At 35.9% G+C, this 14,735-nt stretch overlaps 2 protein-coding genes and 1 long non-coding RNA gene across 10 annotated transcripts; 1 reads left to right on the forward strand and 2 right to left on the reverse strand.

The window, feature by feature from the left end:
• Positions 1-104: 104 nt before the first annotated feature.
• LOC148784887 (uncharacterized) lies at positions 105-1,643 on the reverse strand. Its single transcript, XR_016063400.1, has 2 exons — positions 756-1,643; positions 105-427 (listed from the first exon to the last, which is right to left on the reverse strand). It is a non-coding gene; the product is annotated as an uncharacterized LOC148784887 (long non-coding RNA).
• Positions 1,644-2,582: 939 nt separating this feature from the next.
• LOC105175104 (uncharacterized) lies at positions 2,583-7,344 on the reverse strand. Of its 8 annotated transcripts, XM_011097438.3 has the most exons (11): positions 7,013-7,328; positions 6,708-6,769; positions 6,115-6,260; positions 5,719-5,777; positions 5,502-5,525; positions 5,203-5,285; positions 5,032-5,096; positions 4,652-4,701; positions 4,048-4,149; positions 3,405-3,464; positions 2,583-3,112 (listed from the first exon to the last, which is right to left on the reverse strand). In XM_011097438.3, the coding sequence occupies exons 1-11, from the start codon at positions 7,013-7,015 to the stop codon at positions 3,005-3,007; spliced, it is 762 nt and encodes a 253-aa protein (XP_011095740.2). In that variant the 5' UTR covers positions 7,016-7,328; the 3' UTR covers positions 2,583-3,004. The 8 variants fall into 8 exon arrangements, with proteins under 8 accessions (XP_011095740.2, XP_088732072.1, XP_088732073.1 ...); XM_088875946.1 differs by lacking the exon at positions 2,583-3,112 and having other exon boundaries at positions 3,145-3,464; positions 6,531-6,769; positions 7,013-7,341; XM_088875947.1 differs by lacking the exon at positions 2,583-3,112 and having other exon boundaries at positions 3,145-3,464; positions 6,445-6,769; positions 7,013-7,340.
• Positions 7,345-10,224: 2,880 nt separating this feature from the next.
• LOC105175105 (metal tolerance protein 9) lies at positions 10,225-14,500 on the forward strand. The gene is made up of 6 exons (XM_011097442.3): positions 10,225-10,520; positions 11,675-11,787; positions 12,254-12,499; positions 12,979-13,059; positions 13,189-13,419; positions 13,861-14,500. The coding sequence occupies exons 1-6, from the start codon at positions 10,343-10,345 to the stop codon at positions 14,203-14,205; spliced, it is 1,194 nt and encodes a 397-aa protein (XP_011095744.1). The 5' UTR covers positions 10,225-10,342; the 3' UTR covers positions 14,206-14,500.
• The last annotated feature ends 235 nt before the right edge of the window (positions 14,501-14,735 follow it).

Here is a 14,735-nt window from a genome sequence, read left to right on the forward strand (position 1 = left end):
AATGGAATTTCTCATGTTGGTGGGTGCAATTTTCACCATCACTCCCACAAGGAATTGGACTCTGTTTTTAATTTGTTGGTCGTTAAAACAAAATAACAATTAGATTTAAGACTTAAGATAATAGTCGCATTATGGTCTACTTCAGTTCTCGAAAAAGGTGTAAGACTGTTAACTATCAGCAGTAAGACTACCTACGGACGTAGACCTAAGTGGGAACGAGAATGTATCCCATCATACATCATTTAATTCGTCAAATACAACAACATTTCATTTAATTAACGGGTAAATTGCAATCTACCCTCCGGTACACTATGTTTAACATGAACTCTCATTCAGTTAAAGTGTAGGAATTCCCACGCGTAACCGAGTATTTGATTGTACAACTGTTCCGAGTTTCCGACATTATATGCCACAACCATCTGTCAAGCTGAAAATCAATGTTGGTAAAATGCAGATTGGGCTGACAATAAGATGATGAGCTTTTCGGTATCTTCAATTAAATGGAAGGATATAAAAATCCAAGGGAAGATGATATGTCCTGATACACCTAAAGCAATTAAGTAGAAAGTTTCATTAATGTCTCAGAGAGTTCCTACATGCTTTATATTAGTTCATGACAGGTTTCTGCATTAGTACTCCAATGCTCTCCAACACCACAAGTGATTGGCGTGTAATGTAATAGATGATCAATGGGTTGGTTGTTTCCACTACCTCGGAATACCTCTAAATACGTAGTTAAAGAGAAGAACACATACCTCGGAATGCCCAGACTTCCGTCGGCCAAGATGTTGCCTGCAGCAGCACTGCTGCTGCTGCTGCATCTTCTAATCTCGCGTAGTCACTAATTTTTTCCTCCTTATGTCTCTCATTCATTGTCGTTGTTTTCTGAATCTGAATGTGTTTATTAATCAAATGACAGAGAATGGCGTAGGAGCAGCGGTTTGCTCGGCACCAAGCAGGTTGTTCCATGGCGTTTGCATCCTGGACAGTAATTGTGCCAAAATATGCGAGAAAGAAGGTTATCTCTCAGGAAATTGCAAGGGATTATTGATGAAATGCATCTGCATAAGAGACTGTGGTGGTGAGGGTGACCCTCCCCAAGGTCCCCCTGATACCAGCCCTCCAGATTCTCCAGACACGCATCACCCGCAGCCTCCTACGATCCCATCTCCTTGTCCTCCGTGTGTCTGTCGTAAGCCCCCGTCTCCTCCACCGCCAACCGGTTGTCCTGATCCCCCATTCATTATCCCTCTTCCTAATCCTCCTCCGACCGGTTGCCCTCATCATCCCATCTTCCCTATTCCTATTCCTCCTTCCGGTTGTCCCAATTCTCCCGTCATCCCTGTCCCTAAACCTCCAACTGCTTGCCCTACTCCTCCCATCATTACCAATATTCCCAATCCTCCTAGCGGTTGTCCTAACCCTCCCTGAAACCCCTAATCCTCACACCCATACTTACTGCTCTGGGTTTTCTCCACTCCTCCAGCAGTGAATGTGTTTAACCAATTGCGATTCTCAATGCGATCAATAAAACGACTTGTGTTAGTGACTGAAACTGAATGCATCTTTTCCTTTGATGTGCTCAACACAAGAATAACACAGGGTGCGGGAGTGGAATTTGAGCCAAGTATAACGGCAAAAAAGAGAAATAAGTGGGATAAGTACATCTTTTCTAATTAAATATACTCACTAATATGATACTGGTCCTCAAACAATTTGGTTGCAATTTAATACTCAAATTTTAATTTTTTTTTCACTTTTGGTCCTTTCATTAATTTTTTCGCTAAACTTAACAAAAAATTTATTTAATATGAAAAAAAGCATGTTTTCCTTTTATTTTGTGATGTTTTTTAAGTTATAATTCAATATCCTGAAATAAGTTCAACTCTATAGCACGGCACTTACCCGATACACCTACACAATATTTAGTTTCATGCTTTCGAATTTTTTAAAATAAGATAAAATACACTCAATATTTATTTTTGTATTTTTATATTTTATTTGTGTCTTTTTGTTTTCCAATTTTCTATATATAATATATATACACTTATATATATAGTATAAAAATGAGATGATTTGACAATAAATAATAATATTTATCTCTTAAAATACAACATTAAACATACAATATTTATATATATACATATTTAATATAAAAATATATATATAAAAGATATGATTTAATAATAAATAGTAATTTCTATCTCTCAAATTCTAATATCAAACCTACACTATTAATTTTAAAATATTTTAAATTATCTCAAAACATTAATCTAAACATACCTTCTATCTTTAACATACACTTGATTATTATTATTATTATTTTTTGTTTATCTCCAAAATACAAAACAAAACGCTTAAAACACATTACCAAACATTATGCTACTTTTCGGTCATTCTTGTTTGTAAAGCGCCGTATATCACATATTAGCCAATGGGGGCCGCGGACCGTTTCGAATCTCGTCCCAAAGTGGACTTTTGTCCCAAGATATAAAAAGTCAGGATTAAAGGAAGCGTATTCTTTGCAATCTCGGTTACAATAATTTATTCATTCAACAACTGGAAACCGATGACTATACCGATAATATTAAATTATCAATGAGAATATACTTAAAATACATCATAAATATATACATTTTATCATATACTAAAACTCTCAACGTTATTATAAAAATCTTTGATATTATTTTTACCACTAAATTACTTCTCATTGATTTGACAAGACACCACCAAATATAAAACTCTCTCTCTACAAATTATTTGGAATGTGTCGATGGCAATTTTTCTTTTCACTCCTCGCTCAAATTACATCCACCACAAGAAACCAGTGTCAAATTTGCTTCTACAGGATATAGACAATACTATGGTAAAGGCCAAGGGAGAGAGATGTATCAATGATAATCAGAGAGACAGGACGAGGAATTCACCCACAATAGCATTACTCCTCTTTGCTTTCTGAACCTTAGATGAGTTAATAATTATAAGGACGAAGTTAAGATGATACTCAGGCCTTCTGTACTTTGCCCGTCTCAATCAAGTATTCAACAAAATCATCGATCACACATGGCCATGCCCCAGCAGGATCATAGTTTGACAATGAAGTATCTACAGTCTGCATTTATAGAAAAGAAGATAACCACAAAAGGCCAGAAATCAGGTTATATAATCTTGAATTATCGAGACACCGTAAATGGAAATTATGAATGGAACAGCATCCAGCGTCTTCTTTAAACAAGTGGAGAAGAAGGACAGGCCTAAAAGTTCTTGACCCACCAAAAGTTTAGAAACTTTGCATGACATGAAAGAGATACGAGGGCAAATAGAAGGGTAAAAAGAAACAAACAAGCCTGTGAACAGCCCACGCAAGTTACATATTCAATTTCATTTCGTCGATTCTTATTTACCGTTGCAAACTCCAAGGTCTGGCTCCATAGGTCTTGGGAGATTGCTTTGTTATGTTTTCCCTGAACCATGAGAATCGCAAGGTGCCTAAATGTTAATAAATGGACTTCATAAAGAAATGCATGAGCAGAAAAAATAACCATTTATCATAAGAAAAACTTTTGTGAATTCATCAACAGATGGTTTATTGATTGGTAGCTTTGAGTTAAAAATCTACCTCAGAAAGCATCCATGAGTCTAGATGAAATGCAACTTTACCATCCGTCACAACCTATAAGGTCTATTTAAGGAGTTCCAAGCATGAAAAATACCAGAGAATAAATGACATGCAAATCTCTCCATATACACTCTCCTGAGTTTGTCACAACCGAGACTGTCAAATTGAGTCCATTTTATGTATTGAAGTATGCCACTAGCAAAGGTGTTTTCTTTTAGTTCTTGCAATGCTTGAGAATGCATATTGCATGCTTGTACAGTATACTCACTAGGCAGGCATAAGCATCTCGAGAGTAGGATCAACAGCCACACAAACTCATCCACCCATAAACAAGCATGAGGATACACATGCATGTGCGCACACATACAACTACCATTACATACTCTCATTGTACAACAAATGGAAATCCAAAAAGCAGTTTGTTTGACCTGCAAGAACTGGAACCAATCATCAAGTAATGGCCATTTCTTTTGTGCAAATAGCAACTTCCACATCTCAAGTGCTGTATCCAGTGGCAAAACCTTCTGGCCCTGAAATCAAGAGTGAAAAGGTCATCCAATACTTCAGATATATCAGCTTACATAATGGGAGTTACTGGATAATCAATATATAGGTTGATGTCAAACAACCTTGATGAAGCAGAAGTTTCGGTTGGTTGCAAGTATAATTGATGAGGAAAAATGAAAAAAAAGGCTAGACTTTATTATTAACAACCATGAGGTAATTTCAAGAGAAGACTTAGATTTTTCTCAACTGTTGAATGCAAATAGTAACAGAACTCCGCTGTATTTCTTTTCCTAGGTGATAAAACTTAAACATGGTTTTCTGCCCTCGTCTGCAGGCTGGTAGGATGCAGCATTTTGGCGGATGTTCAACATTTAGTTTTCCTAATTTCTTGGCAGAAAATATTAGTAAACGATGTGGTGAGATCTTCTACAACTTTACTTCTCATGGAGACCACAAATAGCTTTGAGTTAACATGGACAAATTCAACCAAGAAAAAGCATTAATGCATGGAACAAGCCAAGCTACCTTGTCTTTGCACCAGTCAAATGCAAAGTTGTAGATCTGCCGGAACTTATCTGGACAAAATAATAAGCATAAGTTAGCAACAGGAAAACAGATGTTATTTGATGAGATCACACATATTGAAATCTTCCCTGGGTCACTAATTCTTCAATAAAATTATGCATCAGAACAAATTCTTCCTTGAAAATTTATTCTTTTCGTAAATGTTTCTTCAGAAACAAAAAATGAGGAACTTGAGAAAGAAAATGACAGAAGATCATTGACACTCAATCTATTAATGAAGCAAAAAGGTCCTGGGTGGGAGACGGAAATATCGCAAGGATGAGTATCCTGAGAAAGTGAATAACTTATTTGACTAGTAACGGCTTTTCACCATCACATACGTGAATCTTCCAGTTCGCTACGCATAAACGGTATTTTTTCTTTTAACTGCTCCACTGTCTCTATCCTGCCATCATAGATGTAAGCTTGAATAAAATCCTAAGATAAAATTTCAATCGATTTCAACCTAATAAGAGAATAAAAGAAGTTCATAAGGCTTCAGATGTACTTACCCAAGAGATTCAAATCCATCAACAAGCTCTTGCTTCGAGAATTGACACATGGTAGATGCCTTCATATGCCATGCTAGCACCAACTAGAAAACATTGGAAATAAAAGTAAGCTAAAAACTAACACTCAAACAACCTCTCTTTTCCATACAGAATAATTAAGTATTATCATTCTTTTAGTGTCACTCATGTCATGGTTTACAAGAAACCAAACTATATTTGAATAATTCGTTCAACATATAGTGTTTCATGATAATAACCCCGAGCATTTTTCGTGGTAAGAAATTTCAGATGCAACTTACCATGACAATATCTTGAGGATCAACCTGCCAAAGGAAACGAGTGCCTGCATGTTACTCTCTATATTCAATTAAAGAGATACAAAAAAGATAGTTAAGGATTTAAAATATAGGCCTCCACTTCAATGAGAGACAAGTAAATTCATCAGCTAAGCTTGACTATCCTCTCCAAACATAGATTATAGACTGGTCGGCACTGACATGTAATTGCAAAATCTACCTGAATGTTGTCACACAGGCGAGTGATTCCATCAGCCAAAATTAAGTCAACGGAGTCATCTGTGAAGTTTAAAAGCCTTTAGCAAGATTCTTTGCTCAAAAAACAAGCATGTAGCTAGAAAAATAATCCAGACAACCAATTGATCTGTAGCGTGAGATGTTTTTGCAACAGTAAAAGGAGCTGGAGAATGAATAAGAGCAAAACTTCACATGTCCCAGGCATAACAAAAGTAAATAGCAAGGTCAAAATTAAACACAAAGCTGCTCCCATTTCTAGTTGAAATCTACCTTCAAGAGAGAGCTGAAAAGTGACGATGCATTCGAACGAAGTTAAAGCAAAATAGTATATGTTCTTCAGGCACATAACAAATTTCCAACTTAAAACACAAAAATTTGCCTTGGTAGGTTTCATAGACCGCGTCGTATTTCTTCTGACGTTCTAGTGACTTTGGCATGCGTAGCCGGGGATTGGCAAAAAGTACGTCGCAAGCTTCTTCAAGGTTCCAATTAGCAATGCTCAGACAGTGCGTAGCAAGATCTTCACTGGATCCAAAATAAAGAACAAGTAGTCTATAATTGACAGTGACCATGATGATAAGATGCATAAGTAAATAATGCTTTCAGATAGGTAGAATTAATTGAACCATGGAAATATGATATGCTAAATTTTGATTTAAACGAACACAAAATTGAACTTCCGTGATTTTATCATAAGCCAGTATACCACCTCAAAGGTACTACCATAAAAGGCAAGCGATCCTCCAGTAAATGCACAACTACGTCCACAGTAAAGCAAACAACAAAAAGTTACACCTTACTGCAGTTTTAAGTTTCCTGGAAGCAAGCATGAGAATAGAACATCCTAGAGCCAGCTACCGAAGCACTAATTGACGATCCACATGAAGAAGAGTACATTACAAAGAGGAGCCTCTCTATTTAGCAAGAACAAAACACAAAATTTTCGGACGGATAATTGAGTATTTAAGATACCACGTCCTAGTAACATCCATGAATCGCTCCAAGTTCTCACGCTGATCTTCAGTCAAAATATCCTGCCATGCAAAAACACCGCGTTCATAATCAATTCCAGATCATCAAAACACGAAATCGGGTCTTCACAAAAACACCAGTGGAGAAGACCAACTGAAAGTAACAACTATTAACTTGTCACTGCAGACAACCACTCCGACCACATCTACTCCAACATCAACAATAACCAAAATGCTGCTCGTAACAATACCACCATTAGCAAAACATAATCGATAACATCATCCAGAAGCATATTAACCACTAACCATATCGATAAGTGCTCAGAAACTACAATCATCAAATGTGATCCAATTATTCGGAGATTGCGCACAAAAATCACAATACAGCGGAACTAGATTTCCGATTGATAGCCATGATCTCTCGCTCTATGTCACCCACAATGCTTATACCTAACTTGTTGCCTTTTGGTCTCCATGTATTCGCTCCACCGCGCTCTTATTCTTCGATCAGTTACATTTTTATGGCTTAGCAGAGGCACCGGATGCTCCCGCCCACAGGAGCACGTGAAAGAGCGAGAAAAATCTTTGTTGATGACGTTGCTCAGTTTTCTAATTACTTTCATGCCCTCAACCCAGATTGAAGTTACAAATCACCCTCAAATCTGGGCTGGATCACATCAAATCAAACAGCCCATATTCAGCCCACATCTCATGCCCAAATAGCAATCATATGGGTCAAACTCAAATTTGACTTACAATTCGGATTCGGTTTTCTCTCCCTTCTCCAACAGATAGACTCCCTACAGAGTTGAAAAACATAAAAAAATAAAATGGATTTTGTTCGCAATCACTTTCACCAATCTTTATCATAACTACATATATTGATAACCTCAAACTACAAAATCCTTTATTAGATAACCCGCTTTTAACGTAATCATAAGAACCAATTTCGCCATATCTTTAGAGGATAATTTTAATTTAAATCAAATTTGATTCCATCTTAACTAATTATATAATAAATATACTCACAGTATAATTGGTGTATAGTATAGTAAAATAAATTAATCATACATCAAATATATTATATTTATTTTATAATTAATTTAATTCAAGTAAAAATGTTTATCTCGAGATAAGGTTCTTATCCTCCATGGGGTACGCCACTGCGATGTTAAAATTTCGTGAACAAATTAGAATGCACCTCCTCCACAATAATTTTGTAGGGCTTCCCCCCCCCCCCCCCCCCCCCTCCTTGTCACCTTCATGCATCAAGAAATTGACATGTTCCCTTTTTCGGGCTATTGGGACCTGACTTTAGTGCATTATCACGTAAAGAAACGTTAGGTTTTACTCTAGTTGGAAAATGTATAAGTATTAGGATAATATAAAATATATCTGAGGATTTTTAAATTATCAGATTTGATACTCAAAAATTTTAATTTTCATCCGCCTGAGTATCCTCCATTAAGTAATCAATGGACCGTCAATTTAACGAAGGTCACTCAAGCGGATGAAAATTAAAAACTTTTAATGACTTGAAAACTTGAGATATTGAAATTGGAAAAGAAGTATATTTTAAATATAAAAAGTGAAATAATCCCTTTAAGAAACCGACTCCATCTTTCACTAACTATGCCCAACTAGTGGAATATTTCTTTTTGTTAAAGAATTGGATGTGGATTTGACTGCGGATCCTTGTTGGAACCATTTTCTCTTTGTTTTTGGGCAGTGTTTGTTAGAATATTGTTGTTGACACGACATTCCATTTCTCAAATTCCGTCCTTGTACCTGTCCTCCCATTCTTTCGTCAATAACATGGTATTTTTTAATCATCACTATTATTAGATATTTGTAGAAAATTTTACACTATTTACTTGCATGTAGTATATTTAATTACAATCTTTCTCACAGCGGACCGTACACAAATTAAATTTTACTGGGTGCGTGTTAAAAAATAAAAAAATCATATACACGCGATATAATTCGAGAAAACTATTATTGTATCTCGAATATATAAATATCAGACAATAAATGTCTCCAATTGATCGAAAGACTATAATTTTCTTTCTTATGAGCAAAGGATGCTGCTAAGTTACCAACCCATTGTTGTACGCCTCAATCTTTGTGCAGTAGTATCTTAAGCAAACAAACCTCTGTGTATTTATTGCTCCATAAATTCGGGGAATATACTGCTGGTGTGCATACAAGTACAAATTATGACAACACCACCCCAAGTGCCAACTTGTTCTATGTGTCTTGCAACAGAAAATCCGTCAACTTTGTTCATTTCTCGACGATGAAACAGCAATCAGTATTTGTGGTTGGCATTTCCGATGTTTTGAGTTGAGAGTCTTGAGAGCAATATAGACCAGTTCCTTTTAGGCTTACAAACGCCACATATTTCACACCCGGCTAGGTGTGATTGACTGTCAAAATACGGATTTAGTGCACACCAAAAATTATTTATTTTAAAAAATATAAAGAGATAAATTGTTGTATTTAAAAAAATATAATAAACTGTTAATTTTATATATATATATATATATATATAGGAAAGTAATTTACAGATTAATAATATCACATGGAGTTAAATTATATTTTTTCTGGCAAAATATTATCGATCGTGACGCTTAATTTATGAGAACATACATTTGCTGATATGTCTATTTTTTCCACACATAAGTCACCGTACCATAATAAATTGACAAGAAAAAAGAAAATAGCATATGGCTAGTCAAAAGTGACATGACAAGCTTCACATAATTGAGAATTGGTAGATTAACAAATAGAATTAAAAGAAAAATAGTCTTTTATTTTAATTAAAAAAAAGTGTTTGTTAAAATTTGAAGTGTGACGAACAGAGTACATTTATGGTAGTAAATTAGAGAATAAAAAGAAGAAAAACTAAGTTTTATTCATCTTAAAACTCAAGTACTTTATTCATTTGAACCCTCTCTTTCTAAAATTACAGAGATGTGAAACTATATATAAAAAATAGAGTTATAGCTAAAGAAGAAAACTAACTTACTTTGAACTCTATTTGGCAACAGACTCAATAAAAATTAAAATACTGAAATACTAATAAAAAATAAATACTGAGACCAAAAGGATAAGTACAAGCAGAACTTTCAACAGTGTTTCTCGTGGTAATGACTTTAGGTGCATTAACAATTAAGAAGGTAAATTAGAATGGAGTCTTTTGATGTTTATTATTATTATCAATATTCTATCGTTATTTAAAAAATTATAAATAATTTTTTAAATTTAATAATTGTTTTAACAAATATTAAAAGAAACGGTAAATGGAAAACGACATTGACGACGTTTGAGGAAGTAAAGTAAGGTTAGGAGTCTAATTTCCCGTAATACAGAACTATTTGAAGAAAGAATCGTGTGAAACACCGGAACATGAGCCCACAAATCAACCAATTATATCGCACCACGTATGACCCGTTGCTCCCGTACGACCAGATACACCGTAATCCTACTGTCCAACCTCCCATGCTTATATCAGGGGAAAAAAGAGTAACTTTCTGGGGGAGTTTAAAACTGCTCAACACGAAAAATCAGTGAGCTTTTGCGTTTCAGCCTTCTCAAATCCCACCAAAAGGGAAAAGAAGATACCAAATCTAAGCAATGGAGAGTAGCAGTGGTTGCGGCGTGGGAGAGAGTCGTAGGGAGTTGCTGGGGGCGGAGGAGATCGACGGCGGACAGTCCTCGTGGAGGCTCAACATTAATGAGTTCCGGTTGCCGGAGCGTCGCACCGATCATCGTCACCAAACTTTCAGTCTCGAACGCCTCCTTCTGAATAAGAGTATGTCCGATTTGTATGTACGCATGTATGTGTGTATGTATGTACGTGCTTTGTGTGTAGATTGCTGAATGGTTTTCTTTTGTATGATTAATTGATAATTCATCAGAGTTCTGGTGAATTTATGTGCACATGTGAATCACATGCCATAACTGGCTGATTAGGAGAACAGTACACAACACATTTGTGGTACTAGATGGGAAAAAAATTCCTTTCCGCAGATACTGGGATGATACATGGTAATTAATATTACGAAGAGGGTTCGAGTTCAGATTTCCTTTGTCCTTTGAAGATTTAAGTTTATACTTTATATATATATATGTATATATTTTTTTTCTCATACAGACACAGACACACGTATATATATATATATATTATATTCATGAATGAAATTTCAAATAGTTGATTTGATTTCCTGAATAGTTTTATTAATGCGTGCTAATAAGCAATGGTATGCTACTGACGCTTTCTACAACTAGTGTTTTTTTCTGGTGATAATTTGTACACTGTAACCTTTTAAGGGACAAATTTGAATAAGAGTACCAAGAACAAATAAGAAGTAGTATCCGAATCTAATGGCCACGGTTTTCTTTTTAGCTTCCTGGGTTTCAGTGAGGCTATAAATTTAATTAGAGATACATTTTTCCTTTTTTCTGTTAAAAGTTTTTTGGGAAGAGTACTCTCTTTTCAGGAACTTCTGTAAAGATAAATGTCCTGGCAATATATTTAAAGAATTCACCTTTTCTTTTAACTATATGTGAAAATGATACTGTGAAAGCTGCTGCTGATAGACTCTAGATTGAACGTGATGCCTTCTCCTTTATTACTTTCCCTTGAATTAATATTCGGAGCTCTATAATGGGGATATCATCTGTACAATATTCTAGTATCTTTTATTATCTTACTAGATTTCTATATTGTATGCATTTGAAGATTTCTTTCCAGTTACAGATGTTTCCTACATTCACTAGGCTTGTTTTTAAACTTTTAACATGATCTAGCATCTAGCATGCACAGGAAAGTGTTCACACCAGTTTCCAGTTCTGCATTGAGTGTGGCACTTGTCTGTGAATCTTGCCAACACAAGCGAGTACAATTCGTTTCTTCTTGACATGTTATCTGATTGTTTCGTGTTCTTGATATATTTTATTTATCAGGAAAACAACGAAAAGTTGCTGAATATTACAAACAGCAAGAGAGACTCCTGGAAGGCTTCAATGAGATGGAGACTATTCATGAGTCTGGTTGTTTACCAGATGCTCTTACAGAGGTTGGTTTTCTTGGAGTTATGGATTAACCTTTTCCCCTTTTGATAAAGAATTTTAGATTACTTGTTGATGCACTGTCATACTCATGATAATATTACCAGTGACCTGTCTGTCTGAGAATTGGAGTTTAGGTTTCTGTTCTTTTACCTTAAATGGCTTCTTTGACTCTTACTCCTTTAAGGACAATGCTAATCATCTCAAACTTTTGGAGGTAGCACATACCCAAGTGTTGATGAAAACTTCAACATTTTTGTAAATAGCTTTTGGGTCTTGGTAATTTGGTAAACGAAGAAAAAATGTCTATTTGATTACCTGCATAGAAGTTATTTATCCTTTTGTTTTTTTTTTGTTCCGAACACTATGATTGAAGATCATCATGAAGATATGCCAGACTTGATTCTCAGGAGTAACTTCACTTTTATGAATCATACTTGTATGATTGTCTCATTCTGCTCAAATATCTATCAGGATCAAATGAAACAGCTTGCCAGGAGCGAAAGGATGGCTGTTCATGTGTCAAATATAGCTAATCTGTTCCTTTTCATTGCAAAAGTCTATGCTTCAGTTGAAAGCAGATCTTTGGCTGTCATTGCATCAACAATGGATTCTTTCCTAGACCTCTTATCTGGGCTGATCCTGTGGTTTACTTCCCATGCCATGAAAACTCCAAACCAGTATCACTACCCAATTGGAAAGAAGCGGATGCAACCAGTGGTAAGGTCTTAAAGTCTTCTCACTATATTCTCCTATTTCAAATAACTAGACATGTACCCTCCATCATAAGCATGAATCTATGATCTAAATATGAATTTGGTTTTACTAAACTGCCCAGGGACAAGTTGCCAAACCACATCTGTCATGCAGCATGCCACTGCGCTCTTTTTATTCTTCCTTTTGATCATAACATACATTATGTCATTCTAGGCAAAATAGAAATGGAATGTTCAAGGTTGCCAGGTGATTTTAAGATGGTTCATGCAGTTGGCATGAGATGGATTTGACATTTAATCCAGATGTTGTATCTTGAAGAAGAAAAAGGACCCACTGTTCTTGGTTATACTTGTGTTGCCTTTGGAGTGAACAAGGTTGAAGTATTTGTTGTTCTTCCATTTTAGAAATATGTTGTGCATAATGGTTCACAAGAGATATTCAAACTCAATTTGTCTTCCTTAACCTGTTTATATTGTTCCCAGGGAATTATTGTTTTTGCATCTGTAATGGCAACTCTGGGGTTGCAAATAATACTGGAGTCTGTCAGGCAACTAATTGCAAAGGTATTTTCCTTTAAATTGTGTTTGGCTCTAACAAATATTAAAGAAATCTGTTCTTCTTTGGCAGCATCATGTTTATCTGCTGGTGCTAATTTGAATTAACGCTGTATACAATTTCTTCCCTGTGGACAGACTGGCCCTGATATGGACCATGAGAAGGAGAAATGGATGATAGGGATTATGGTGTCTGTAACTTTCGTCAAGTTTGCTCTTATGCTTTATTGCCGCAGATTTAAGAATGAAATTGTCAGAGCCTATGCCCAAGATCATTTTTTTGATGTCATCACCAACTCAATTGGATTGGCCACGGCTGTTTTAGCTGTTCGATTCTACTGGTGGATTGATCCGACTGGTGCCATAATTGTAAGTAGACTCGGTTTTTGTTCTCATGCTTATGACATAAGTAGCGAGAAAACAGAATCCAGGATATCTTACATTTCAAGCAATAGAGTCTCATAATCACATGAAGGCAAATCCTAATTAGTTATGTTTGAGTTTACTGGTTTATGGAACAGCAGGTGCCATATTTGTGGGTCCTTCTTGTGTTAATTTTGCTTATGATATGAGTAGTGATAAAACAGAGAGTCAACTTATATTTCAAGCAATTAGTTGGATCATCACATGATTGCATGTTTTACTTAATTGGAAAAAATCATTTGCTTGATTGGCACTACTTGTTCTCACCAAAGCAAATCCACACCTTATGTAATTTCTGATAGCATGATCCTCTAAATACCAGTTAGGTTATTTGTTTAATAGATACAGTACTTGCCTTAGTAATATTTGCTTCTGGTGGCCTTGCAGATAGCATTATACACAATCAATACATGGGCAAAGACAGTTGTTGAAAATGTATGGTCGCTAATTGGAAGAACAGCTCCACCTGATTTCCTTACAAAATTAACGTATCTCATATGGAATCATCATAAAGAGATCAAGCATATTGACACGGTCAGAGCATACACCTTTGGTTCTCACTACTTTGTGGAGGTTGACATTGTGTTGCCAGAAGATATGCTCTTGAGCCAAGCCCATAATATTGGTGAAACATTACAAGAGAAGCTCGAGCAACTTCCTGAGGTCGAGAGAGCTTTTGTTCATATAGACTTTGAGTTTACTCATAGACCAGAACACAAGAGCCAAGTATGATCTTGCCATGAAAAATGGGGCACTAATTCACTAGCATCACGTGGATTTCATCACCAAAACATAGAAGACCCCTTCATATCCAGGGTGTTCCTGTTAACTAGCAAGCCCCTACTTCCTTCTCTGCCTGGAGATACTGGGACAGACCTACATTTTACTTATTTGGTAGAAACTCTGGCTGACGGTGTTTTATTTTGTTCTCTTTCTTCCTGTTAAGCTTTGATCTATTGATGGAGCAAACTCCTGACACTGAACTACTGAATCCCATTTTCAGTACATCTTTTGCATTAGGGGATAAGACTATCGAGTAAATGCATTATGCAATATGGCTTCGTGGTCGGCACGATAACTGCAAAATATATTTGGTGTTGGAACAATAAAAAAAATCATTATTGATGCATTTGATCATGTAGAGAGAGACCCAGCGGGGGGGTTGTTGTGATGCTCATTCTTGTCACGGTGAGTATCACTCTTTACACCCCTCTCATTTTTATGGCTTGACATGAACCATTAAGATGAGTATTTTCAACATT

The sequence above is a fragment of the Sesamum indicum genome, linkage group LG12, assembly GCF_026168435.1.
Source record: "Sesamum indicum cultivar Baizhima isolate 11 linkage group LG12, ASM2616843v1, whole genome shotgun sequence".
NCBI classification, from domain to species: domain Eukaryota; kingdom Viridiplantae; phylum Streptophyta; class Magnoliopsida; order Lamiales; family Pedaliaceae; genus Sesamum; species Sesamum indicum.

Bases quoted from the DNA above. Each gene is read 5' to 3' on its own strand.
- LOC105175104 (XM_011097437.3), bottom strand. The intron at 5,778-6,114 runs GCAAATTTTTGT...TAAACTTCACAG, and splicing joins GGTCTATGAAACCTACCAAG to ATGACTCCGTTGACTTAATT. The intron at 3,465-4,047 runs GTCAAACAAACT...CTCATGGTTCAG, and splicing joins ATTGGTTCCAGTTCTTGCAG to GGAAAACATAACAAAGCAAT.
- LOC105175105 (XM_011097442.3), top strand. From the start codon at position 10,343: ATGGAGAGTAGCAGTGGTTGCGGCGTGGGAGAGAGTCGTAGGGAGTTG. The intron at 11,788-12,253 runs GTTGGTTTTCTT...AATATCTATCAG, and splicing joins TACCAGATGCTCTTACAGAG to GATCAAATGAAACAGCTTGC. The intron at 12,500-12,978 runs GTAAGGTCTTAA...TATTGTTCCCAG, and splicing joins AGAAGCGGATGCAACCAGTG to GGAATTATTGTTTTTGCATC.